This window comes from Neovison vison, chromosome 8, assembly GCF_020171115.1.
Source record: "Neovison vison isolate M4711 chromosome 8, ASM_NN_V1, whole genome shotgun sequence".
NCBI classification, from domain to species: Eukaryota; Metazoa; Chordata; class Mammalia; order Carnivora; family Mustelidae; genus Neogale; species Neogale vison.
This window is the reverse complement of record NC_058098.1, coordinates 83371926-83398071: the sequence shown is the minus strand read 5'-3', so window position 1 is coordinate 83398071 and position 26146 is coordinate 83371926. Positions and strand designations below refer to the sequence as shown.

Here is a 26146-nt window from a genome sequence, read left to right as displayed (position 1 = left end):
GATATTTTTACCCTTAGAATTTTTTAAGAAAAAATTTATTTATTTATTTGACAAGATGAGAGAGCACAACCAGGGGGCGCAGCAGAGGGAGCCTGACACAGGGCTTGATCCCCCAAGACCCTGGAAATCATGACTTGAGTGGAAGGCCGAGGCTTAAATGACCGAGCTACCCAGGCGTCCCTACCCTTAGAATTTTTTTTTTTAAGATTTTATTTATTTGTCAGAGATTACGAGCAGGCAGAGGGACATGAAGAGCAGGCAGAGAGAGAAGCAGGCTCCCTGTTAAGCAAGAAGCCCCATAAGGGGCTCGATCCCAGACCTGAGCCAAAGGCAGCTGCTTAACTGACTGAGCAACCCAGGCGTCTCTATCCTTAGAATCTGAGTATGTTTAGACATTGTAGCAGAGGAGCCAGTAGAAGATGATAACTTTGAAAATAAAGGCAAAGTTAAGAAGTAAGCAGTGTATACATAAACTTTACTTTTTAGAACTCTTTCCAAACCATTTATAAAATTAGAGCAACACTGCCCAGTTATTGTGCTTTCTGGTATTTTTCATGATGCTTCTTTGTGTAGAAGTAGCAAAAATTTCTACCAAGATGAAGGATTTTTTTAGGCCATAACTGATGCATTCAGAGTTGGATCTTAGCACATCCAAACTTCTCAGTCACTATTAAAACACTGTCAGCCATTTCCTTCTCTCCTCAGTTGTCACTTTCCAATTTAGACCGTGCACCCAAGTTAACATAATCTGCTTTCACTTGTTTCTGTGATTATACTTTTTCCTTTGTATATGATGCTGGGTATACAGATGAGAAGTCATAAATCCTCAAACTTCCTAGGTATTTCTTTAGTTTTTTTCCTTAGTTTCTTCTATACCTTTCAAATTTAAATCTTTGGGGACAGGAAGGATGTCTCTTATTTATTTTGTTTCTGTCTCCTACTACAGAATGTTTTCTATTAACTAATAAACAATTGCAAGCATGCTACCAGTACAGTGCTCCTTTTTCTTTACCTGAGATTAAAGGACATGAGTATTTTAATGCTTTTCCAGATCTTGTGTTTGTTTGCTCCTAATAAGATAAATGATAAATATTGTACTATCTATTCCAAAAGGAATAAGATTAAACAAAAAGAGCATATTTTATATTTATATATTATACTGATGTTGTCCATACTTATGGTTGTTTTTCCAAATGAGTTGTTTAAATGTTCCTTAAAATTGTAGACTATGGATGGGAAATGACTAGGAAATGGAGTTGTTTTGTATGTATTAAATATATAATGTATCTGTGCCTGTTTCTGTATATAAAATACATTATGGAAAGTGGGGTAAAGTGATTCAAAGACGTTACTATGCAGCTTTCAACATTATTACCATATTTTTATGTAAATCATTTCAGGTTTTAAGGAAGTCGGTGATCATTCAAAAGACACAGAAAGCTATGAGTATGACTTAATAGGAGTGACTGTTCACACAGGAACAGCAGATGGTGGGCACTATTATAGCTTCATCAGAGATATAGTCAATCCACATGCTTATAAAAACAACAAATGGTGAGTTTTAAGTATTTTAGTCTTGGGATTTAAAGAAATTTTTTTTCTGTTTGTAAAGTATAAACTTATGATTGTTTTTGCTTCAGATATGTTTTCTGATTTTATTTTACTAAAAACTTTATAAAACTAGGAAAGGGGGCAGACAATTTTTAAATGAAAACAACTTTCATAAGACAGTAGGAATTGATTGTTCTTAACTTTCTTTTGAGAATTTGATGAATGTTCTAAGAAAAATGAACACACAAGGCTTTGCCCACTTTAGATTCATAGACCATATCGCACCTTCCAAGTCTCTTCTATCTTCATTCACTAATTCAAGAGTTATATACTGAGTGTCTCATGTAGAGTGGTTAGAGGTCCTTATATAAAGTGATTTGAGGTTACCTGCATGCTCCAGTCTCTCCACCTTACTTTTCCCCTTCCAGCCTGCACATTCTTTTTTTATCATCTTTTATCAAGCTAACGGATGGAAGTCATTTAATCAGTGCTTAATAGCTGTTTTTTGGTCTTCAGATGTTGTTAGGTAGAGTCTCATTTATAGAGACTACGTATTTATGGTAGGCATTGTTCTAAGTGTTAGGAATATTGCTTTGAGCAAAATGTACATGGGTAAATTGATCTGCAGTTAGCAGAAGTAGTTTTGTTGAATTCTTTAAGCCAACATGTCAGTGGTATCTTACTTGGTCCATATGAATATAATTCCATAAATATATTTTTAATCCTTTTTTGATCATAAATTTTGAAATGGCATCTTTATCTTTGGAAGTTCTCCCATTTCTTAATCTTTTCTGTCCAATAGCTACATAGATATGCAAACTTTTTATTTTTATGAATTCTTCTGTTGCTCCTAGTTTATAAATGGATTTATCAGATTTTAGGGCAGTTACAGTTTGTTAAATTATATTCCCAGTTTCTAGTAGGTTATTGTTATCAAATAAGAACTTAGAATTTATTTACCTCATATTAAAAATCGTTTAAGTTTTAGAATTTTTTCAGTATGTATTTTTATAATAGGTGTAATACTCAGTATGTATATACTTGATCAAACACTATATGCTCTGTTTTAGGTATCTTTTTAATGATGCTGAGGTAAAACCTTTTGATTCTGCTCAGCTGGCCTCTGAATGTTTTGGTGGAGAGATGACAGTAAGTTTTATTCAGAAGTTATAAATGGTTCGTGACTTTCCAAATGCTATGCAGTATCTTAAAATCCAGTAGCTAAACCACTTAACTTTCTTTAATTGCTATGATTAAATCTAAAGTTTATTCAGTTGTTATGTATTAGAAGTCTAGTCTGTTGGGCATGTATACCAGACTGGGAAATACTATTTAAATTACAGTTTCTGCCTTCAACTGATAAGGGAGGTTAAAAATTAAAATTGAAAAAATTAAACAGTGTAGGAATTGAATTGCATTGCCATGAAACATGGTGGAAGAAGTTGTCCACCTGAATGCTTTGAGATTTGAGGGAAAAGAAATTACTCTTTATTGACTTCAGATGAAAAATTCTTTGTCAGGGAAATGGGCTTTAGATGCACTTAAGTGAATTATTCTTTCAGTACTCTTTTTTTTTTTTTAAATAACAGCAGCAGCAACTTGGTTTTTACTATTGACAGGATAGGCAAAGAATATCTTACCTGTTATGTAATTAGCTCCAAGACATGAAAAGACAATTAGTTCGGACTAGTATTATTATAATGTAATTATAATAATCGTACTTCATAGGCATTTTATCCAAATACCAGTGTTCTGAAAACAGTTTTAAAGTACTGTTTTGATTCTTATAAGTCAAGCATTAAATAGTCATTTCCATTTCACAGGTAAGTCCAAATGAAGTTATTTTTCACTTTAATAGCCATGTCTGTTGTGAAATCACGGTTCACATTGTGGATTTTAATGTAGGACTTCCTTATTGCTTCTTGGTGCTCTCATGTACTACTTTGAATAGAAAAGGAGAAGTAAGCAAATTGCTAACACTTCAGAAATGGGTAGAAAAAGGAAGTAATAAATTACTGATGCCATAATTAAACCTGTTGCATCTCTTGATGTTATTTCTGGGATATTTCCTCAAAAAAAAAAAAAAAGTAAACTTTGCAAAGCTTTTCTCTTAAAAGGTAGTTATTAAATTGCAAGTATGTTTTATTATATCCTTTATATATTTTATGGTAAAGTATCTTTAAAAATACTTTGAATCTTTGTTTTTAGTTACAATTGACCCTTAAACTATGTGGGAGTTAAATATGCCAGGCCCCCACACAGTCGAAAATCCAAGTATAACTTTTGTCTGTTAATCAGAAGCCTTATTGATAACATGAACACTCAAATCAATATGTATTCTGTATGTTACATTTATTACATACTATATTCTTAAAATAAACTAGAGAAAAGAAAATGTTGTTAAAATAATAAGGAGAGGCACCTGGGTGACAAGTCAGTTGGGCATCTGACTATTTTGGCTCAGACAATGGTCTTAGGGTTGTGAGATCATGCCCCATGTCGTTGGGGTCTGTGCTCATAGGGAAGTCTGCCTGAGATTCTCTCCCTCTCCTGCCTCTCCTCCCCACTCACTTTTTCTCTCTTTAAAGTAAATAAATAAATATTTTAAAATCATAAGGAAAATATGTTTACAGTTTAGTGTTGTATTATTGGGGGAAAAAATCTACCTGTAAGTGGACCTGTGTAGTTCACACCTTGTTATTCAAGGGTTAACTATACTCTTAGCCAAGAACTTCTGTCAGGGATTTTTTTATAAAGAATAAACTAGCTGTTTATGAACTATTTTAAATATAAATACAACTGAGATCAATATAAATAATTTTTTAAAGAATGAAAACTTTTATTTTTTTAAACAGACCAAGACCTATGATTCTGTTACAGATAAATTTATGGATTTCTCCTTTGAAAAGGTAATCATTCTTTTACATATAATTTACATTGTTTTCTTTCTTCCATGTTACCTAATTTTATAGTTATACTTTGTCAAAATGAAAATCTACCTTTTTTTTTCTTTGCCTCTTAAAGACACACAGTGCATATATGCTGTTCTACAAACGCATGGAACCAGAGGAAGAAAATGGCAAAGAATTCAAATTTGATGTGTCATCAGAGTTACTAGAGGTATAAGTTAATTTAACTTAAGCAATTTAAAAGCATGTTAAGTATTAATAAGAGTAAAAGGACTACTGGACCAGGCTAGGACTATGTTAGGATTTATAATCCTGGGTAGACCTTAACACTATTTGTAAATAGTCTTGGTAATACTCTCATAGGACAGGTACAGGTAAAGTGACCAGAAAATAATTATTAGTAACATGAAAGAAAAATAAGTAATATGGTTGATGGAATTGGAGCAAGCTCATTAAGTAACTTGTATGTATGGTAATGTTCTTGGATTGGATGATGGCTGTTCTTCTTTGCTTCATGTTACATAGAAATACCATGTATTTGAAATGCATTTAAAATATGTATTAAATGTTTAAAATGTGTCTTGTTTATAGTAATTAGGCTTTCTTTGTTTCATGATGTAATAACTATGATGTTACTTTAATGTCTTTTTAAGAACTATAAAATGTATTCACAATTCTACATTGTATCAGTGTTGGAAACTCAGCCAAAATGTATAAATCTTCATGATAAAAATATACTCTTCCATCTAGACAATTCAGCTTTTACTAATTGATTGACTAATATTTGCACTGATGTGGTTGAGTCTTAAAACTGAGTGGATTTTGGTCCCCAAACAAGTACTCTTAACTGGTGTCTTGACCTCCCAGAATGTTAGTGACAAAAAACCCAAGAATATGATCATCTTTTAAACCCTTGAATTGAATTTACCAGCAAAATTAAGTGTTCACTAGATTTCTTACTCTAGATAAGGACACAACAGTGTTTAATGACAACCCAGCCCACTTGTGAAGTAAAATGAAATTTTAAGTAAAACTTTAATGATGTATATTCTTTACATTAATGGTTCTGAAACCCCTATTCTCAGTATTCTTTTATATTCTTTTTTTTTTTTTAAGATTTTATTTATTTATTTGCCAGAGAGAGAGAGAGAGCAAGCGAGCACAGGCAGACAAAGAGGCAGACAGAGGCAGAGGGAGAAGCAGGCTCCCTGCCGAGCAAGGAGCCCGATGTGGGACTCGATCCCAGGACCCTGGGATCATGACCTGAGCCGAAGGCAGCTGCTTAACCAACTGAGCCACCCAGGCGTCCCTTCTTTTATATTCTTAAAAAATAATGAGAACATTAGTTTTTAGTATATTAATCTGTGTGGTTATATCTATCAGTATTTGCCATATTAGTATTTAAAATTTTTTAAATTTATATTTAAAGATAACAAAATTAATGGCATGCTAATATAAACACCATTTTATGAAGAAAAATGTTTCAGAACAAAACCATTCAGTGAGAAAAGTGTGCCTGCTTGCAAAATCTTTTAAAGATGTTTACAGATCTTTTTAATATCTGATTTAATAGATGACAACTAGAATCTCATAATAGCTTTTTGCATTTGCTCTGTTGTGATTTCATTCATCATTTAGCCTCTGGAAAACTCCATTGTATGCTCAGGAAGAATGATAGTAAAACAGGGCAGATAGCCTCATCATATTACTAAGGAGATGGTTTTGATCTTATATATACTCTAAAACGGTTGTAGGCACCCATCCCCACAGGTCTCTGAACTGTTCTTTTGAGAACCACTGATTTATATTGCGACAAAAGGGAATCCCAGACATTTGTTCTACTACAGCAAGAAAAACAAATTGAACCACGTTAGAATATTTTTTTTAATTATTTATTTATTTGATAGTGAGAGAGGGAACACAAGAAGGGGAATGGGAGAGGGAGAAGCAGGCTTCCTGCTGAGCAGGGAGCCCAATTTGGGGCTTGATCCCGTCCTGGGATCATGACCAGAGTTGAAGGCAGACTCCTAACAATTGAGCCACCCAGGTGCTCCCTCCTCCTCTTCCTCTTCCTCTTCCTCTTCCTCTTCCTCTTCTTCTTCTTACTCTTCTTCTTGATCTTTTTTTTTTTTTTTTTAAAGATTTTTGTTTACTTATTTGTCAGAGAGCGAGCACAGAAGCGAGAGGAGTACGCAGAGGGAGAAGCAGGCTCCCCGCTGAGCAAGGAGCCTGATGTGAGGCTCAATCCCAGGGTCCTGGGATCATGATCTGAGCTCAAGGCAGATGCTTAAACAACTGAGCCACCCAAGCATCCCTAGAATATTCTTTTTTTTTTTTTTAAAGATTTTATTTATTTATTTGACAGAGAGAGATTACAAGTAGGCAGAGAGGCAGGCAGAGAGAGAGAGAGGAGGAAGCAGGCTCCCTGCAGAGCAGAGAGTCCGATGCGGGACTCGATCCCAGGACCCTGAGATCATGACCTGAGCTGAAGGCAGCGGCTTAACCCACTGAGCCACCCAGGCGCCCCTCTAGAATATTCTTGATTGCAGACCTAGGCCACCTGTTTTTTTTTTTTTCTTATAATTGTTTTAGCTTATTGAAGAATGAATTTGCCTGAATATACATTTTAATAAAATATTAAAGTGTGATAATACTGTTATTTAATATTAACACAGATTTTAGGTATAAACTAGAATCTGGTCCTTTAGATTTGTGCAGTTGAAATATAGCTAGTAGCAGACTTCCCAAAGAGTAAATAGGAAGGTTAAAACCATAAAATTATTTTTAAAGAGTTTATTGATTGATTTTAGGGAGATGGGGGTAGATGGAGAGGGAGAGAGAATTGCACGTAGACTCCCCACTGAGTGTGGGGCCCTACTCAGGACTTGATCTCCTGACCCCAAGATCATGACCTAAGCTGAAATCAAGAGTTGGTTGCTTAACCAGCTGAACCAACCATGCGTCCCAGAACCATAAAATTTAGTAAGTAAACAAACATTATAAATTGTAATGACTGTTGTGGATAAAACAAAATGCTCAGAAAGGGTAGTTGATTGGAATTTCTGGGGAAAGTGATTAGGAAATAATCAGATTAAGCTTAAACTGAGATTTGAAAGGTACCGAAGACTTAATCATGTGAAGAATATTCCAGGCAAAGAGATTATTATGACAAATTCCTTTAGTAAAGATAATAGGGTATTGGCATGTTTTAGAAGCTGAACAATGACCTCTGGGGCTGTGATGATTAGTAAGTGCAAGGAAATGTCCAAGATGAAGTTGAAGAGGTGTATGGAAAATACCTATAGTACAATAATTTTACACTTAGACACACCCACATGGCTCCACATATGTTGTATTGATAAAACGTAAAAAGGATCGTCAAAAAACAAGATAAATAATTCCATAGAACAGAAATGAAAGCAGTGGGTCTGGTGGAAACCACAGGACTACCAGGCTTTAGGCCCAAATCAGATAATGGTGGTGGAGAGTTCTTGAGACATAAAGGGGATAAAAATTATGACACAGGATCTAGAGCTGAGCTCATGGCTAGGAGTAAGAACCTTGGAATGGAGCTTCATTGCTATGAAAAAGCACTGATGAGGTAAACGCTCTCAAACTCTTCTTTAGGCTACAGCTTTCTAGAAGGCAGTGTGCATAGAAATGAAAGAACTCTGAAGCAGTCTGTTCAGTGACTAGGTCTGTACCAATGTGGAGCAGGAGCCCTAAAATATGAATTCAAGACCTGGTGCTGGACAGGAAGAGTGGGCTGGGAGGCAAGAAGAGGTAGCTGAAAATCTTTAGTAGGAGATAAACACAGGCAGTAATAACAGTACTCAGAACACAAATTTGTTCCAGATAAAGATAATTTTATGGAATAAACACTAACTTAGAGCATGTTTAGGGTACAGGGAGCTAAACACAAAACTAAAATCAGCAGAGCAGGTGTGTAAGACTCATGTTAGAAATAATCTTTGGGGGGGACGCCTGGGTGGCTCGGTTGAGCAGCTGCCTTCAGCTTGGGTCATGATCCCGGCGTCCTGGGATCGAGTCCCACATCGGGCTCCTTGCTCAGCGGGGAGCCTGCTTCTCCCTCTGCCTCTGCCTGCCATTCTGTCTTGTCTGTGCTCGCTCTCTCATAAATAAATAAAATCTTAAAAAAAAAAAAAAAAAAAGAAAGAATCTTTGGGGATGCCTGGATGGCTCAGTTGGTTAAGCAGCTGCCTTCAGTTCAGGTCGTGATCCCAGTGTTGTGGGATCGAGTCCCACATCGAGCTCCTTGCTCGGTATGGAGCCTGCTTCTCCGTCTGACTCTGCCTGCCACTCTGTCTGCCTGTGCTTGCTCACTCTCTGTCTCTCTGACAAATAAATAAATAAAATCTTAAAAAAACAAAATAATAATCTTTGTGGGGCACCTGGGTGGCTCAGTGGGTTAAAGCCTCTGCCTTCAGCTCAGGTCATGATCTCAGGGTCCTGGGATCAAGCCCTGCATCGGGCTCTCTGCTCAGCAGGGAGCCTGCTTCCCTTCCTCTCTCTCTGCCTGCCTGTGATCTCTATCTGTCAAATAAATAAATAAAATCTTCAAAAAATATATTGGTTCATAATTGTTACAGAATATACAAGGAGGGGTGCCTGGGTGGCCCAGTTGTTTAGGTGTCTGCCTTCAGCTCAGGTCATGATTCTAGAGTCGCAGGATCAAGCCCCTCATCAGGCTCCCCACTCATCGCTGGGGGAATCTGCTTCTTGCTCTGACCCTACCATCTCTCATGCTTTCTCTCTCTCAATCTTAAAAAACAAAAAAACAAAAGAATAAACAAGGAAATCACCTGACTTAGGTTTACCAATCTGAATTGTTTTCATTTTGCCAGTTTTTGAACATAAACCTTTCTCATAATCTGTTTTTATCAAAATGGAACTCATAATTTTATTCCATTTATGTATTTGGAATGGGATAAAATGGGATTTTAGATGGGATTTCAGAGTTCTTTCAAAATCTTTATAATTGTATTTTTAAAGAACTGTGATTGTTTGAGGTAGCCAGATACATAATGATAAATTGGAGCAGGCTTAATAACTATTTTTGCATTCCACATACCTGGAAAGAAAATCAACATGAATTTTAAGTGCTTTTATTTTTTGAGTCTTTTTTGCTTGTTTCTTTTAGCGCAAATCTTTTTTTCTTAAAAAATACTGGTAAAATGTAATGAAGCAAATGCTTTCTGATATCTAATGTTACCATTTTCTTTTTCTTTAGTGGATTTGGCATGATAACATGCAGTTTCTTCAAGATAAAAACATTTTTGAGCATACATATTTTGGGTAAGTTTAGTAAACTTATGATAGATTTTTTTCTTACACATTTAAAGCAAATCTTATTCTGTAAGATATGTAACTTACTATTTTTAAATTCTAGGTTTATGTGGCAGTTATGTAGTTGTATTCCCAGTACATTACCAGATCCTAAAGCTGTGTCCCTAATGACAGCAAAGGTAATATATAAGCCGTAGATAGTTTTTTTCAAAATTGACTACTTTAAAGTAATTAAAAATTTTTTGCTTAATGTTTTCTTCCAGCTCAGCACCTCCTTTGTCCTAGAGACATTTATACATTCAAAAGAAAAGGTAATGTGTTTCATAAAATTTTGTGTCATTTAACAGATAGCTTTTGGTTTTCTTTATCTTCAGTTTGAAGTCCATGCCTTAAATGACTTCTTTCTTTTTTTTAGCCCACAATGCTTCAGTGGATTGAACTGTTGACCAAACAATTTAATAATAGTCAAGCAGCTTGTGAGGTAAGGTGAAATAATCCAACAAATAATGTATAGCTTAAGATGCACTTTTTTGTTTTGTTTTCTTTTATTCATAAGATGCTATAGCAAAAGTATTGTGTAATAAATGATAGGGATCCCAGTGTAAGTTCCCCAAATTACTTAACAACTAAGAAGGTTATAATTTATGTCCTAGCCATTACGCTGATGAAATAATTGATTTTTAAGTTACTTAAAAATCCTTGGGTGCCTCCCTTCCCCCCAGTCTGTTAGAAAAATACAGGAAGTTCAAAAGACTGGATCGGATATTTCTTTCTTTCTTTTTTTTTTTAAGATTTTATCTATTTATTTGACAGACAGGTATCACAAGTAGGCAGAGAGAGGGAGGGAAGCAGGCTCCCTGCTGAGCAGAGATTCCCAATGTGGGGCTCGATCCCAGGACCCTGAGATACGACCTGAGACGAAGGCAGAGGCTTAACCCCCTGAACCACCCAGGTGCCCCTGGATCGGATATTTCTTAATTAATTTTGAATATTATCAGAAAATACTTGAAAATGGATACCTTCCTTTTTCCTCCAAGATAAAAATGGATATATCCCAGTATATCATTTTGTGTCCAGTTTTATCTTCCATATTATGTTCTAATACATCCCTATAATAATACATCCCTAAGGATAGTCTGCTCACAGGTAATGATCACTTAACCCTATTGCCACCTTAATATCATTTTATCATTTTTTTATTAGCTTCTAAATGTGGTGTAAGCCTTTCTAAGAATGCAAGTCTTAAAAATTTCCAGAGGTGGGAGATTACAACATAGTGTGCAATAGATGAAATTAGTTGAAGATCTTTTTCTTATATAGAAGGTTATCTGATTATGCCATGGAGCAGTGGAATTAGAGGATCTAATTATTGTAGACTTTAAACAGAAGGCTATAATTTTTTTAAACTTTGTAATAAATATTTCAAAACAAACATTGAAGTAGGAAGATCAGGTACCTGTAACCTTATTTCAACAGACAGTAACATTGTTTTGCTTTAATCTGTTGCTATCCCCCATGCCTGTTTTCAGCAAACCCACATAGCATATCATACACCCATAAATACTAAGTATATATCTTTAATAAATGAGAACTTTAAAAAAATAGAGATATCTCTCTCTCTCTCTCTCTCTCTCTCTCTCTCTCTATATATATATATATATCTCCATGACTTATTTTACTTCTTGTAAAATTAGAAGTGGTTCCTTAACATCATCCAGTATTCATTTTGTGTTCACTTTTTACCAACTGCCTAAAAAATGTTTTTTTTCAGTTGGCTTCTTTGAATTGTATTCAAACAAGAACTACATTTTGCTTTTGTCTTATAAATCAGCTTTCATCTGTAACAGTTACTTTTTTCTCTCTCTTTGCTACTTTGTCATTTGATCTGCATAATTCTCCACATGCTTGCTTTGACTGATTATATCCTCCTGATGTTAGTTAACAAGTTCCTCTATTCTCCTCCCCCTTCGTGATTTTTTTTTTTTTAAGGCAGTTCAGTAGATCCAGAATATTGATTAGGTCATCATTTGTTTTGTTTTCTGTTTTTGTTTATAGCTACTTCAGGGTTTTTTTTTTTCGTTTTGTTTTTGTTTTTGTTTTTGTTTTAACTAAGTATTGGCCTCCAGAACTCTCTCAAGGAGTTAAAATTCTCTGCAGTTGTCAATAATTATGTATATGCACATAGGCAGTAAAATTCAATATAGGCATTAAATATGTGATTAAAAGCTATCTTGAAATCAGTAGGAAATTGTTTTAGCATAAAGGGTACTTCTGAGGGCATCTGGGTGGCTCAGTGGATTAAGCATCTGACTCTTGATTTTAGCTCAGGTCATGATGTCAGGGTTGTGAGATAGAGTCCTGTGTCAACTCTGCACTGGGCATGAAGCCTGCTGAATATTCTCTTTCCCTCTTGGTTCTCCCCCACTGTTCTCTCGCTCTCAGAAAAATAGGGGGAGGGATGTTTTTTGTTATTAAGAGAGCATAATTCTTTTTAAACAAAATAAATAATACTCAGATCATATATTAATAGGAACAGAAGGTTCTGCAGTGTAGTATCTGTGAGGATTAAGAGGAAAATAGTATTCCATTTTATAATGTTAAGCAGTGCAGGTTGCCTTCATGCAGGTTTACACTGCGATGTAAATGGCATTCTTGGAATTCTGTAATCAGGTGACCCTGCTTATGACTTTAGGCATTTCAGAATTTCAGACTTTAAAAAAAATTTTTTTTTAAAGATTTATTTATTTACTTTAGAGGGAGCATGCCCATGAGCAGTGGGGGAGGGACAGAGGGAGAGAGAGAGAAAATCAAGCAGACTCCCCACTGAGCATGGAGCCCAACTCAGGGCTCTAGCACATGACCCTCAGATCATGACCTAAACTGAAAGCAGGAGTTGGATGCCTAACCAACTGAGCCACGCATGCATTCCTAGAGTTTTAGACTTTTAAAACAATGGAAGAATCTGTTTTGGTAAGAATTTAAAATAATTGAAACATAGACTAGAAATGAAATCCTTGTGTGACTTTTTTTTTTTTTTTTTTTTTTTTAAGTTCAACAAGTATTGGTTGAAGGTTAATATCACACTGTTTTTTTTACAGTGGTTTTTGGACCGTATGGCTGATGATGACTGGTGGCCAATGCAGATACTAATTAAGTGCCCTAATCAAATTGTGAGACAGGTAAGAAAAAATTTGTTTGAAAAAGAAATGACTTTCAAGTTAATAATCCTAAATTTACCTGTGACTATATTTTAACCCAGCATTGAAGGTAGTTTTGAAAAGATTAACCTCTATCATAAGAATCATTTTGCTACCATTCCATCAGCTTCTTGTAGCAAATCAGCTGTCTTTCCAACCAAGTGATTAAAATTGTTAACATTTCCTAGTTATAGGAAGATAAGTATAAGTGCCTATTCTCTCAGATCCTGTTATCACTGCTTTATGAGTTGTACTAATGCTTTTTAGAATTTTAGATAGTTTAACCATGGTAGGGTATTGTAGTGGCCTTGAAAAGTAAATGAACAGTATGTAACATTTCTGTGAAAGATTCTGAACTGTCACATGAATCAGTTTGTTTTCCTTAAATCTCTGGAAAAGTTAGACAAAATTGTAAATATTACTTAATATTCACTTATGACACAGAACTAAAAATTTAATATGAAAAGGCCACTTTTCAGTTATTACTGAGATATAACTCTTACACCATATAATTCATCAAAACCATACAGAATATAAAATTTAGTGGTTTTTTGTATATCCCAAACTGTGCAACCATCATCTAATTTTGTAACACTGCTAAGAGAAATTCCATACCTATTAACAGTCACTCCCAATTTTATCCTGTCCCTTCTTTCCAGCCACTATGCACCTGCTAATCTACTTTTTGGCTCTATGGATTTGCGTATTTAATGATAAATGGAGGGGTGCCTGAAAGGCTCAGTCAGTTAAGCATCTCAGGGATGCTAAGCATCCCAGGATATCAGGGTCCTGGAATCAAACTCCCTGCTCAACGGGAAATCTGCTTGTCCCTCTCCCTCTGCCTTTTCCTCCAGCTCGGGCTCTCTCTCTGGCTCCCTCAAAAAATTTAAATCTTAAAAACAAAACAAACAAAACTATAAAAAAATTTTAAATCTTTATTAAAAGATAAATGGAGTCACACACTCTGTGATCTTTTGTGATCAGCTTATTTGAGCAATATTTTCATGGTTTATCCATGTTGTGGTGTGTTTCTGTTCTTCCTTTCTTTTTATTGCTAAATTAATTCCATTGAATGGATATAGCAATTATTGTTTATCCATTCAGCAGTCAGTGAACATTTGAGATGTTTTCACTTTATGGCTATTTTGAATAATGCTGCTCTGAACATTAGTGCACAAATACTTGTGTGGGCATATATTTTTAGTTCTTTTGGTTATTTTACCTGAGAGTAGAAGTCCTGAGACATTCTAGGAACAACAAACTTTTTCATGGCATCTCCACTAGTTTACATCCCCGCCAGCAGCAATCTATGAGCGTTTCTATTTTCACTACATCTTCTTTAGCATTTCTTACTGTCTTTTTGATTTTAACTATCCTGATGAATGTGAAGTAGTATGTCATTGTGGTTTTGGTCGGCATTTCCCTAATAATTAGTGATGGTGAACATCTTTTCATTTGCTTACTGGACATTTGTATATCTTATTTAGAGAATCCCCAACCCTTTTTAACCCATGGGTTTTTTTTTGAACAAACTTAAATCCTATTTCCTTCTCCTAATCATTGACTTCTGGCAAAAGATAATCCGTGGGGAAAACAGAAATGGGTGCAGAGAACTTTGAAACCTGTTAATTTTTCAGTAACTTTGTTACCTTTCTTCAGGCTCTTAGGTTGTTAAAACTTTTCATTTACAGATGTTTCAGCGTTTGTGTATCCATGTGATTCAGAGACTCAGACCTGTGCATGCTCATCTTTATCTACAGCCAGGAATGGAAGATGGGTAAGAAATAACTTTTTAGCATTTTAAGCTTTTTAATCAGCTTCCTAGATTATTTTAAATACCCACATTGAAATATTTAGGTTCAGGGCATGGTAGGTGGCTTAGTTGGTTAAGCAGCTGCCTTCGGCTCAGGTCATGATCCCATGGTCCTGGGATTATGTCAGGTTCCCTACTCAGTGGTAAGTCTGCTTCTCCCTCTCCCTCTGCCCCTCCTGCCATTCTCATGCTCTCTCTCTCAAATAAATTAATAAGATCTTAAAAGAACGTGGGTTTTTTTTTGTTGTTTTGTTTTGTTTTAATTTAAAAATCTGTAAGAATACAATCAAGAAGAGAACATAATACTTTTTATTTTTAATTAAGTGCATCTTCAGATTCGTCTACAGATAACTTAATGACTTAGTCTTTTTGTTTGGATTGATTTAGCCAGACACCGTAATTTGAATCTATCTACTTACATTATTGCAGTTGGTATTCACTATTACAAAGATGAGAGAGATAAATTTTAGGTTTTTAAAAATATCTCTCCTCCCAGAATATCTATCTCCAGACTTCATACTGTCTCTAAGATATATTAAATTGTATCTTCAGGTCAGATGATATGGATGCCTCAGTAGAAGATATTGGTGGTCGTTCATGTGTCACTCGATTTGTGAGAACTCTGTTATTAATTATGGAACATGGTGTAAAACCTCACAGTAAACATCTTACAGAGTATTTTGCCTTCCTTTATGAATTTGCCAAAATGGGTGAAGAAGAGGTAAGGCTGTATCTTGTTTATTTCTGGGATTATGTACCTATTTTCAGTGTTTAAAACTCAGTTGTTTTTGTTTTCTATTTTTAAATCAATGTTTTTATTTTTAGAGCCAGTTTTTGCTTTCACTGCAAGCCATATCTACAATGGTTCATTTTTACATGGGAACCAAAGGGCCTGAAAATGTAAGTATAGTTCTCTCTCATATTGGGGATTTAGGGGACCATGTTTTCAAGTTTGTATCATGGAAGGTCATTAGATATTAGAATGCTTTAAAGTCCCTTCTAGCCTGGCATTAGATAATTTTAAGTGTCTGAATTTGGTTGGCATTTTTAATGATACAGCGAGAGAAGAAATAATCAAATGATAAATTTCATCAGCAAGGCCCTGGAACAAAGCGAATGAATTTAGGCAGAATGGCCACCACCTACTTTGGGGTCATATCAGTAGCATGTTGTTTCAGTGAACATTTCTGTTGGTCATATTTTTAAACCCTTGCTGTTGAGTTTGTCACGGTTTTCCAAAAACTTAAGTAGCTTGGTCTATTTATAGTATTGAAGCATGACATGAACTTTGTGTTGACTTTAATGACCACGGTGGCTTTTGCTCTATTTATGCTATCTTACTTAACCCTATTGCAACCCAAAGATATAGTAAGTACTGTTGTTACCTCCATTTTACAGATCAGGAACTTGAGGCATAAAGAAGTTAACTTGTTTTAGATCACAGTGAGTTGGGCTTTGATCTTTGGTCAGATTCCTGAGCTACACTGTTAACCATTATTCTGTAATGCTTCTCAGAATATGGACTTTTACTGTCTGATACCTGCCTATATGGCTACTTGTTTAAACTGCTCTTCTTTTGCTTTATTAAATCATAAAGTCATTTCAGTCTCTTGAATTTCAAAGAAATGGAAGTCTTTGGAGGACTTGCTATTTGGATTATCTGAACACTGCAGATAAGGATTCTTTAATTTGTGTAACTGATATTTTTATTTAATAGGAAATACTGTTTTATCATACTCCTATAAAATTTGGTCCTGATTTATCTTCCAAGGGGCTTGCCTATAAGAAAAAAAATTATTAAAAGATGTATCCCTGTAAGTGAGGTATAAATAGATACAGTATTAAGAATCATTGTTCTTTATAATTCTGCTTACTATGTCTAAAATTATCCTGAATATTGTTTAACTCTTAAAAGTCAGGGTTAGGCCTTTGAGTGGTTCTTTATGATACATGCTCCTGTTACCATCTACCCTGGGTAGTTCTATAAAATAGTCAAATTATTTTCTCTCAAGATAATTCAGTTTTAATGTATTAGTTTCAACATTTTATTCTAGCCTCAAGTTGAAGTGTTGTCAGAGGAAGAGGGGGAAGAAGAGGAGGAGGAAGAAGATATTCTTTCTCTGGCAGAAGAAAAATACAGGCCTGCTGCCCTGGAAAAAATGATAGCTTTAGTTGCTCTGTTGGTTGAACAGTCTCGCTCAGAAAGGTGAAATGTTTCAACATTCAAAATGGTTAAAGCATGTTTGATTTTACTCCTTTTACCAAATTGTTTTACCACTAACTTTTGTTACATAATTCCTTTTAAATAATACCACGATTTATGAACTCTTGTGGCATAAGTATTTCAGTCCTTTGTATCAGATGACTTTGTACCTCTGAGTCATGTTAGAAATATACGTTGAAGAAATATACAGTAAAATATTTAGCAAAATTATATGTGCATTCATCCTTTAACCTGGCAACACTACTTCTAGAAGCCTGTTCCCTAAATACAGAAAGATGTATATGCAAGGATATTTATTGAAGCATTTAGTTAAAAATAGTAAAAGACTGGAAACATTTAAAAAGAGGGGTTTAGTTGAAAAAAGCAGGCATCCACTCAATAGAGTACTCTATTACTGAAAAAAAGAAGTATAGAATGTATCTGTACTACCATGAAGAGATCTTTAGGATTAAATATTACCAAGTAAAAAAAGCAAGGTGGAGAAAAGTATGTATAGTATGGTACCTTTTGAGGAAGGGGAGCTGTGTGGGGGCGGGGGAGGGGTGCAGAGATTGAAAACATGTAAACTCAATTTTCAGTATTCCTCATTATGGATCTACTGTTTACAAATGTGCTTACTTGCTGGGATTTATTACAGTCCCGAAGTTAGTACTCCTGTCTCCTTTGCAGTCATTTGTGGACCCCAGATGTCCATGTGCAGAGTGGCAAAAAAATCTGAGTTACCTGACACATACCTTCCTTCTAAGCCAAGGTCAAACAGGGTGACTGTGACTCCTTGTTTCACTTCTCCTATTGTAAACAAATCTCCTTTTCGTGGTTGCTGCCATGTTTTTCACACTTGTACTTTTTGTTGGTGACTTAGTGTTTAAAATTGCTCCCCAGTATAGTGCTGAGTGCTATGTAGAGCTCCTAAGCTCAAGAAGGCCATAATGTGCCTTAACAAGAAAATGCACATTAGATAGGCTTCATTCAGGTATGAGTTAATACTAGTATTTACTGTGACTTCAGTGCTAATGAAGTCAGAACAGAAACAGAAACACACACAAAACAAGGTAACGTATTGATTGGTTGAAGAAAATGTTGGCCAGAGGCTCACAAGAACCTAATCCTGTATTTCTCTTATGAGCAATGATTCATTAATCACTGATTCGGTGTTTGCAGCATTTTATAGAACATAAGTATTACCAATAGCAAGAATTGACTGTATTTTTTTAAATGGAAGACTAAATCAAAACTTAAAAAACTTTAAAAAAAAAAAGTTTTCCTGTGTTTGGGGGAGGGAAAAACTGCTGGAAAAGACAAAAATGAAAGCTTGACTTTGAGTATATATTGTTTTTGTTTTTTAGATTTAACTTGTAATCATGTAAATGTTTTATATAATAAGTAAATTAATAAAATGCAATCCCTAAAAATTAAAAGCAGACTGAAATAAATGAATTATATTTTGACCTGGTGGCATAACACCTGGAAAGGAATTCACTAAAATGACCTTTAGAACACACTAATTTAACTGTAAATTCCTAGTTGTACATGAAGGACAAAAAGAATTGTAAAACTATCCTAAACTGTTCTACTGAGTATATTGTTCGTAGTATAATTGTGATTATTATCCAGAAACTAGCATATATCCTAGAATAAAGCAAATAAGTAACTGTTAATGTCATTAGAAACCAAGATTTTCAGCCAAAAACAGAAGAAATACAAATACAAAATTGTAGGTTTTTTATGTAAGTTCTTTAAAACTAAATTTGAGTTTGGAAATACCAGTAGAGTTTATGGTGTATTTTGTCTTTAAGCAAACAAAAAATGTCTTCTGTACTTCCATTTTCTGAAAAGGCTTAGAAATCCGACCCAACTCCGAATCAGTGAGTGCCGCTGGCATCAATATCGTAGTCCCTAGATATCATTTCTTATGGAAGAAAATCAGGGTTCCTTGAAAAAATGGCCAATTAAAGGTCTTGGGCAAGAAATGAATGGGAAGTCTAAAACACTTTGTCCTTTTGGAAAACAGAGGCTATCAAAGACTATTGAGATATGTTAAAAGGGCAGGAACCAATTTATGGATGTTCCTTCTGGTCATAGATTGGACAACCTGAGCATCAGTAATAGAATAACTACAAGAGGACTAAAATACATCACAGATATTTAAATCCATGAGTTCGTAATGGTACCTAAAAACAAACAAACGAACTACTTACTGGTAACCTTTGGAGTATATTAGAAAACTAAATCATAATTTTGGAAACTTAGTAATAAAGGAATGATAACAAGCATTCATCTTACCAGCAAGAATTACCTCATGGCAAACAAGTGGTAAATGAGAGGAAGCTCACCATCTTGGAGGTGTTTGAGCTAATGAACAAGCAAGTAATGCTGAAATCAGAATATCTGTATTTTGTCCTCCAAATGAAGTAATGGATCTAGGAGATGATCATCATTGACTGAAAATATTACAAAAAGACAACCTTTCATTGTGTGCCTCTTGAAGAAAGTCAATACCACCACCTATAAAGCATGCTTGATTAAGAAGATCAAACCTAGATATGATCAAGTCTCTAGATCTAAACTACCAGTTTATAGGAAATATAAGGACAAAGGAACAGGTTAAAGCAACGCCACAAGGATACAATCAGCAAAGTGGAAATGTGGGAAGTTCTTCAGGACAAACCACCTACTTGCTTCAACTCATAAATTGCAAGATAAAAACAAAATTGGAGGGAAAACCAGTAGTCTGTAAGATACTTAAAAGACATTTCAACCACTTGCAACAGAGGACTTTATTTGGATCTTGAGCCAACAAATTATTAAAAAATTTTTTAGACACTTGAGGTAATCATACACTGACTGGATATTGTTTGATAGTAAGGAGTTGTGGTTTTATTTTAAGTGTGAATAATGATAGTGTGTTTATTTGTTTTAAATGTTATGTTAGAAATTCATGCAGAGATTTTTAGATTAAATGATAAAATACCTAGAACTGCTTCAGAACAGTCCACATTGAATGAGTGGGAAATACAAATGAAACAAGACTGATCATGAATTAGTAATTTGAAGTTGAATAATGGGATACTTCCATTATCTTACTATTTTTGTATGTATCTGAAATTTTCTATAGTAAAGAAATATGTAGAAATTGTAAACTGGTAACTGAAACTCTTTAGTATTTCTTAGAAGTTTGTTTTGTTTTGAAGGGTCTCATGTCAAAAAAAACCCCACAACTCAGACCCATCCTAGTATTTATAATACACAAAAATATTGAGCTAATTAAATGGCAAATAAAGTAGGTTTGGGCTTCTATATATCAATTCTGGAATCTTGAAAAATTGAGAGATATATATCTAGCAAGTAAGTTTAGCTAGCAGAAAGTTCAAAAATCATTTTGTGTTGGTGGCTTGGTACAATTGTAATTGAACTGACAGTTTTGATGCATGTCATGATGCAAATAGCTATAAAGTAACACAGAGTAAAGAAAAACTTATTTCCACTGATGTTTCCTTTCAGGCATTTGACATTATCACAGACTGACATGGCAGCATTAACAGGAGGAAAGGTAATACTTTGTATATTAGAGGATTTGATCATCTCACAAATAGTAATGGTTCTTAAATGAACAACTTTTACTTTTAACAGGGATTCCCCTTCTTGTTTCAACATATTCGTGATGGCATCAATATAAGACAAACTTGTAATCTGATTTTCAGCCTCTGTCGATACAATAATCGACTAGCAGAACATGTAAGTGCTGAGAAACAGTCTTAAAAAGCTTTTTGGTAATTTTTAAAAGTATGTTCTGAAATCTTCCTTTTTTTTTTTAATAGATTGTGTCTATGCTTTTCACATCAATAGCAAAGTTGACTCCTGAGGTATGTACACCTTAGTTAATTTGTGTTTTTAAAACTACTAGTGCTTTCAGATAAACCTTTCTTCTTATTCTTGAAAAAAATATATCAAGATTTCTCCCATAACACAGCTTAATTTTCGGTATGTAACTTGAATAGGCTGAATTAACTCCTTTGTATCTCACTATAATAAATGTAATTTTCCCAGTTAAATACAAATTTTAGGTCTAAGTTCAACATATTGGAGTAATACATAGAGACTAAGCTTTAAAGTTGTTTGATTTGAAGCCTGTATTATAACTGTGTTCAAGAATGATGAAAAATATAATAATACAGTATTATCCAGAAGTATTTTTACAAAATGGCAATGTTATAGCTACATGATACTTTGTCAAATATTAATGTAAATTACACCCTAGAGAACAAGGGATGGTAAAAGAAACTTTTAACCTACAGTTGTCTCATTAATAAAGGTTTTGCTTGGTTTTTTCCAAATCGATATCTAGAAAAATACTTACCTTCTGTTACATGTGATGTCCATGCCATTGACTTTGTATCCCAAGTTGATCCTGCTGCTCCATATAGATCAAGTTTATATGCAAGAGTACTGAGGTCTGCTAACCTAACACAGATTTAAATGTGATGTGTAGAAGAGTAGTGTTTCTTTTTTCTGAAACAGGTGGGTTCAAGTACATTTAAATACACAGTTATGCATGTGTCTTACAGGCAGCCAATCCTTTCTTTAAATTGTTGACTATGCTAATGGAGTTTGCTGGTGGACCTCCAGGAATGCCTCCCTTTGCATCCTACATTCTGCAGAGGATTTGGGAGGTAAGTCTTGCAATAGATGTTTCCGTATTTTTCTGAGAATTTTTCTTTTTTTTTTTTTTTTTTAATTTATTTATTTGACAGACGGAGATCACAAGTAGGCAGAGAAGGAGGCAGAGAGAGAGGAGGAAGCAGGCTCCCCGCTGAGCAGAGAGCCTGATGCGGGGCTCGATCCCAGGACCCTGAGCTCATGACCTGAGCCGAAGGCAGAGGCTTTAACCCACTGAGCCACCCAGGCACCCCAAGAATTTTATTTTTCTAATAAAGTCATTACCAGTTTAAGTAACAGTTTCTTCTTACTTGGGCAATCCAAAATGGTTTTAGTGGGTCACAAGTGAGGGAAGAAGACATGCTTTTGTCAGGAGGCTTGGCAGGGAGAAAGAGTTCTTGTCTTATTTAATTCTTGTCTTTATTGTGAGTCAATAAAGAGGTCTTTGGCCAGTCTAGAGTTTTCATTCCCTTCCCCTCAAAAAAGAGTGACACAATTTTAGAAGTACAAGCTGAGTGTTTTCAGCAGTTGACAGAAATGGTACAGGAAATACCGACTATGTCCTTTCCTTCAGAGTAACTAACTGCTGGGTTCACAGTTTCTCTTTAGTGAGTGTTGGGAAAAACTCTCTACACCAGGTGTCCGCAGACTTTTTCTCCAACTGGTCAGTTAGCAAGCCTTTTAGGCTTTGTGGGCCCTGTGATATCTTTGGCAACCACTCAACTATTTTAGCCTAAAACCATCTAGACAGTACAGAAATGAGTAGGTATGGAACTGGCCTGAAAGCCAAATCTGGATTCCTAAGATTTCTTTATCCCATGAAAAAAATCTCAGGGCACCTGGGTGGCTCAGTCAATAAGCATCTGCCTAATGGTCAGGTAATGATCCCGGGGTCATGGAATTGAACCCACAGTGGGTTCCCTGCTCAGGAGGAAGCCTGCTTCCTCTCCCACTCCCCCTGCTTGTGTTCCCTCTCTCTCTGTCTCTGTCAAATAAATAAATAAAATCTTTTTTAAAAAAAATCTCCCCAGCAGTCCAGTTACTACTTTTCATTCTCACGTTGCAATAATAGATTGATTGGGCACTCGGTAAGAAAAATAAAGATGAGAAACTTTAGAGGATTAGAAGCACTTTGAAGTAAATTTATAAATTTAATAAAACCAAAAAGTAAGTGGGTTCTCTTATTAGTTCTGTGTTAAAGTCCTTGGCTATTTTAAATTTTATTTTGTAAACTAATGACAGATTTTTCTTAATATTTCCTGTTGGTAAATGCAGTTTAAAAAATGGAGAGGAGCACCTGGGTGGCTCAGTTGGTTAAGCATCCAGCTCTTGATTTCAGCTCAGGTCATGATATCACAGCTGTGAGATCGAGCCCACATCAGGCTCTGTGCTCAGGGTGAAGTTTGCTTAAGATTCTTTCTCTCCTGGTCCTTTTGCCCCTCACTGCTCCCTGTCTTAAAAAAAATTAATTGAGGGGTTCCTGGGTGGCTCAGTGGATTAAGCCTCTGCCTTCGGCTCAGGTCATGGTCTCAGGGTCCTGGGATTGAGCCCCACACAGGGCTCTCTGCTCAGCAGGGAGCCTGCTTCCCTTCCTCTCTCTCTCTTCCTGCCTCTCTGTCTACTTATGATCTCTGTCTGTCAATTAAATAAATAAAATCTTTTTTAAAAATTGATTAAAAATTTTAAAAAATAGAAATGTAGAAAAACATAAGCAAAATTTCTCTTAGGCTCTATTTTTCAAAAAACTCTGGCTTTAAGTGTTTAATGGCATATACCAAAAGTAAGTAAAAAAATAACTCCTTAATCAGTTCGTTTTATATTCTGTTCTTACCATTTCATTTTTAGGTAATTGAATACAATCCTTCTCAGTGTTTGGATTGGTTGGCAGTACAGACACCCCGAAATAAACTGGCACACAGCTGGGTCCTACAGAACATGGAAAACTGGGTCGAGAGGTTTCTTTTGGCTCATAATTATCCTAGAGTCAGGACTTGTAAGTCAAATATTCAGAACTTAAACCATTTGTTGTTCCAAGTTTTGTCTTTTTGTTTTGTTTTATGAGGTGATTACAGTAATGCCCATTGTTGTATGGTACAAAAGCTCTTAGATATTGTTCTTAAAGACCAAAGTTACATTAGTGTTTGGAAGTGGCAATGTTTTACAAATATCTACAGTGCTTTCGGTGTTTTAAGGATAGGAGACTGTCCTGTCTTGGGTGACATCACCACCACCACCATTTTTGTTTCCTTGCTTGATAGATAACAAAGCATGATCAGCATTAAGTGAAGAGAGTAAAGGATCAGAAAATCCTATCTTAAAAGTAACTTTAAGGCTAAGAGGAAAGTAATAAAAAGGCATAGAACAAACTGAGAGAAAATATGCAATAAGATAGGGACTTAAATGATAAACACTTTTACATAAGCAGGCTGGAAAGAAATAAAGATCTTGGAAGACAGATGGACTCATATGAAAAATAGGTATTTTACAGATTAGAAAATTGCTTATAAATTAACAGTATATTCTCCTTTGATAATATTCAAAGAAACAAAAATTGAAATTGTTAATTTTTAATATTTCTTTAATCATTAAATTTAATCATTAAAATTGTTTTTCCTAGCTGTCTACTGTGAAAGGGTATAGAATCAGGGATATTGCAGTACCAGCATGCACATCGAATACCCCCAGATCAATGTTTCCAAAGACCATTCTCCAATAAAACAAGTAATAGCTCTTTGAAGAAATGGCTGATTCTAGGTCTTGGGCAGATAATATATAAGATGAGCCTGGAGCATCCTGTAGGACCAGAAAGAAGTACTCAGAAAGAAAAACAAAATAGTGGGGCATTGTCAAAGGGACACACAACCAAACTGAAAGAATTTCCAATGGCTAAAGCTGAAACAACTTGAGTAAAAAAATAAGCAACATAGTGCTGGATTATACCCCCAAGTATAAAATAAATACCTGAGTCCATATTGATAAATATTAAATAAATAAATGGAGAAGAGGCAAACTTCCTATACAGAAGAATTCTAAATAATTTATGTACATCTATCTGCCTTCCCAAGGAGGGATAGCTGAACCTTCTTCAAGGAGTAGGGAATGGGGAATGTAACTTTTTTTTCCTTTCAAATTTTTGTTCACATTCTAGTTAATATACAGTGCAGTGTTAGTTTCAGGATGATTCAATGATTCATCATGTAAAACACCCAATGCTGACCATACCACGTGCCCTCCTTAAGACCTATCCCCCATAGCTAACTTCCCACCCATCTCCCTCCACCATCCTCTCAGTTTATTCTCTATGTTTAAGAGTTTGTTACAGTTTGTGGGTGACATAACTTTAAGTGAAGCACTTTGACAAACATTAACTCAGGCAGGTGATAATGGTTAATATCACTGATGTGTGTTGATAGCATGTACCCTTGATACCCTGATCAGTAATAATATGTAAAGTGAGATCAATAGTAATATGATACCCTGATCAATAGTAATAAGATGTAAAGTGCACTTTGCCTGTATGGTCTTCCTTACAAAAACCCATCATTTGAGTCTAAAAGTATAAACATCAGACAGACTCAGTTTGAGGGACATTCTTCAAAAATACCTGACCCAAGTACTCCTTATTTAAACTTCCACATGCAAGGAGAGTTTGAGAAACTGTCACAGCCAAGAGGAGCTTAAGGAGGAGACATGATGATTAAATGTGATATATCCTAGATGGGCTCCTAGAGGCAAAATAAAAGAACATGAATGGGGTACGTTGGTGGCTCAGTTAAGCATCTGCTTTCAGCTCATATCATGATCCCAGGAGTAGAGATTGAGCCTCACGTCGGGCTCCCTGCTCAGTGGGGAGTCTCCTCCCTCTCACCTCTGCCCCTCTCTCCACTCCTGCTCTCTCTTGTCTCTCTGTTTCTCAAATAAATAAAATCTTAAATTAAAACAAAGAACGTTAAGGCAAAACTAATAAAATCTGAAGTACGGAGTTTAGTTAAAAGTAATGTGTCAGTGTTGTTTTCTTAGTTAAAACAACTGTACTAAGTTGGGGCGCCTGGGTGGCTCAGTGGGTTAAAGCCTCTGCCTTCGGCTCAGGTCATGATCTCAGGGTCCTGAGATCGAGCCCCGCATCGGGCTCTCTGCTCAGCGGGGAGCCTGCTTCCTCCTCTTTCTCTGTCTACCTCTGCCTGCTTGTGATCTCTGTCTGTCAAATAAATAAATAAATAAATATCTTTAAAAAAAAATTGTACTAAGTAATAATAGATGTTAGTAATAGGAGAAGAGGGAGAAAGAAGAGTGTATGGGAACTGTGTTTGTTCTGCCTACTCTAAAATAAAGTTTATTTGGGGAGAAACACCTTGCCCTGGTGGGTACATGGATTGGCATTGGTACTTACAGGCTTATTTTTCCTGCCCATAGTAGTGGGTTATTTGTGAGTGTTGACACCTATGCTGGTTGGCATTCATGTCCTGACTCTGACCATAAAACAATAAAA

The 26146-nt window shown here is 35.4% G+C and overlaps 1 protein-coding gene across 6 annotated transcripts in view; it reads left to right on the top strand.

Annotated features, from left to right (window-relative positions):
* Window positions 1-26146, top strand: part of USP34 (ubiquitin specific peptidase 34) — a 250840-nt gene that overhangs the window by 197810 nt on the left and 26884 nt on the right. For all 6 annotated transcript variants that reach the window (XM_044264036.1, XM_044264038.1, XM_044264037.1 and 3 more), the window contains 18 exons: window positions 1401-1554; window positions 2622-2700; window positions 4407-4460; window positions 4576-4671; window positions 9712-9776; window positions 9871-9946; window positions 10031-10078; window positions 10183-10248; window positions 12866-12946; window positions 14656-14741; window positions 15330-15498; window positions 15603-15677; window positions 16832-16983; window positions 20503-20551; window positions 20632-20736; window positions 20820-20864; window positions 21567-21671; window positions 23503-23650. In XM_044264036.1, the coding sequence (XP_044119971.1) occupies window positions 1401-1554; window positions 2622-2700; window positions 4407-4460; window positions 4576-4671; window positions 9712-9776; window positions 9871-9946; window positions 10031-10078; window positions 10183-10248; window positions 12866-12946; window positions 14656-14741; window positions 15330-15498; window positions 15603-15677; window positions 16832-16983; window positions 20503-20551; window positions 20632-20736; window positions 20820-20864; window positions 21567-21671; window positions 23503-23650 (1653 nt within the window). The remainder of the gene's footprint in view (window positions 1-1400; window positions 1555-2621; window positions 2701-4406; window positions 4461-4575; window positions 4672-9711; window positions 9777-9870; window positions 9947-10030; window positions 10079-10182; window positions 10249-12865; window positions 12947-14655; window positions 14742-15329; window positions 15499-15602; window positions 15678-16831; window positions 16984-20502; window positions 20552-20631; window positions 20737-20819; window positions 20865-21566; window positions 21672-23502; window positions 23651-26146) is intronic.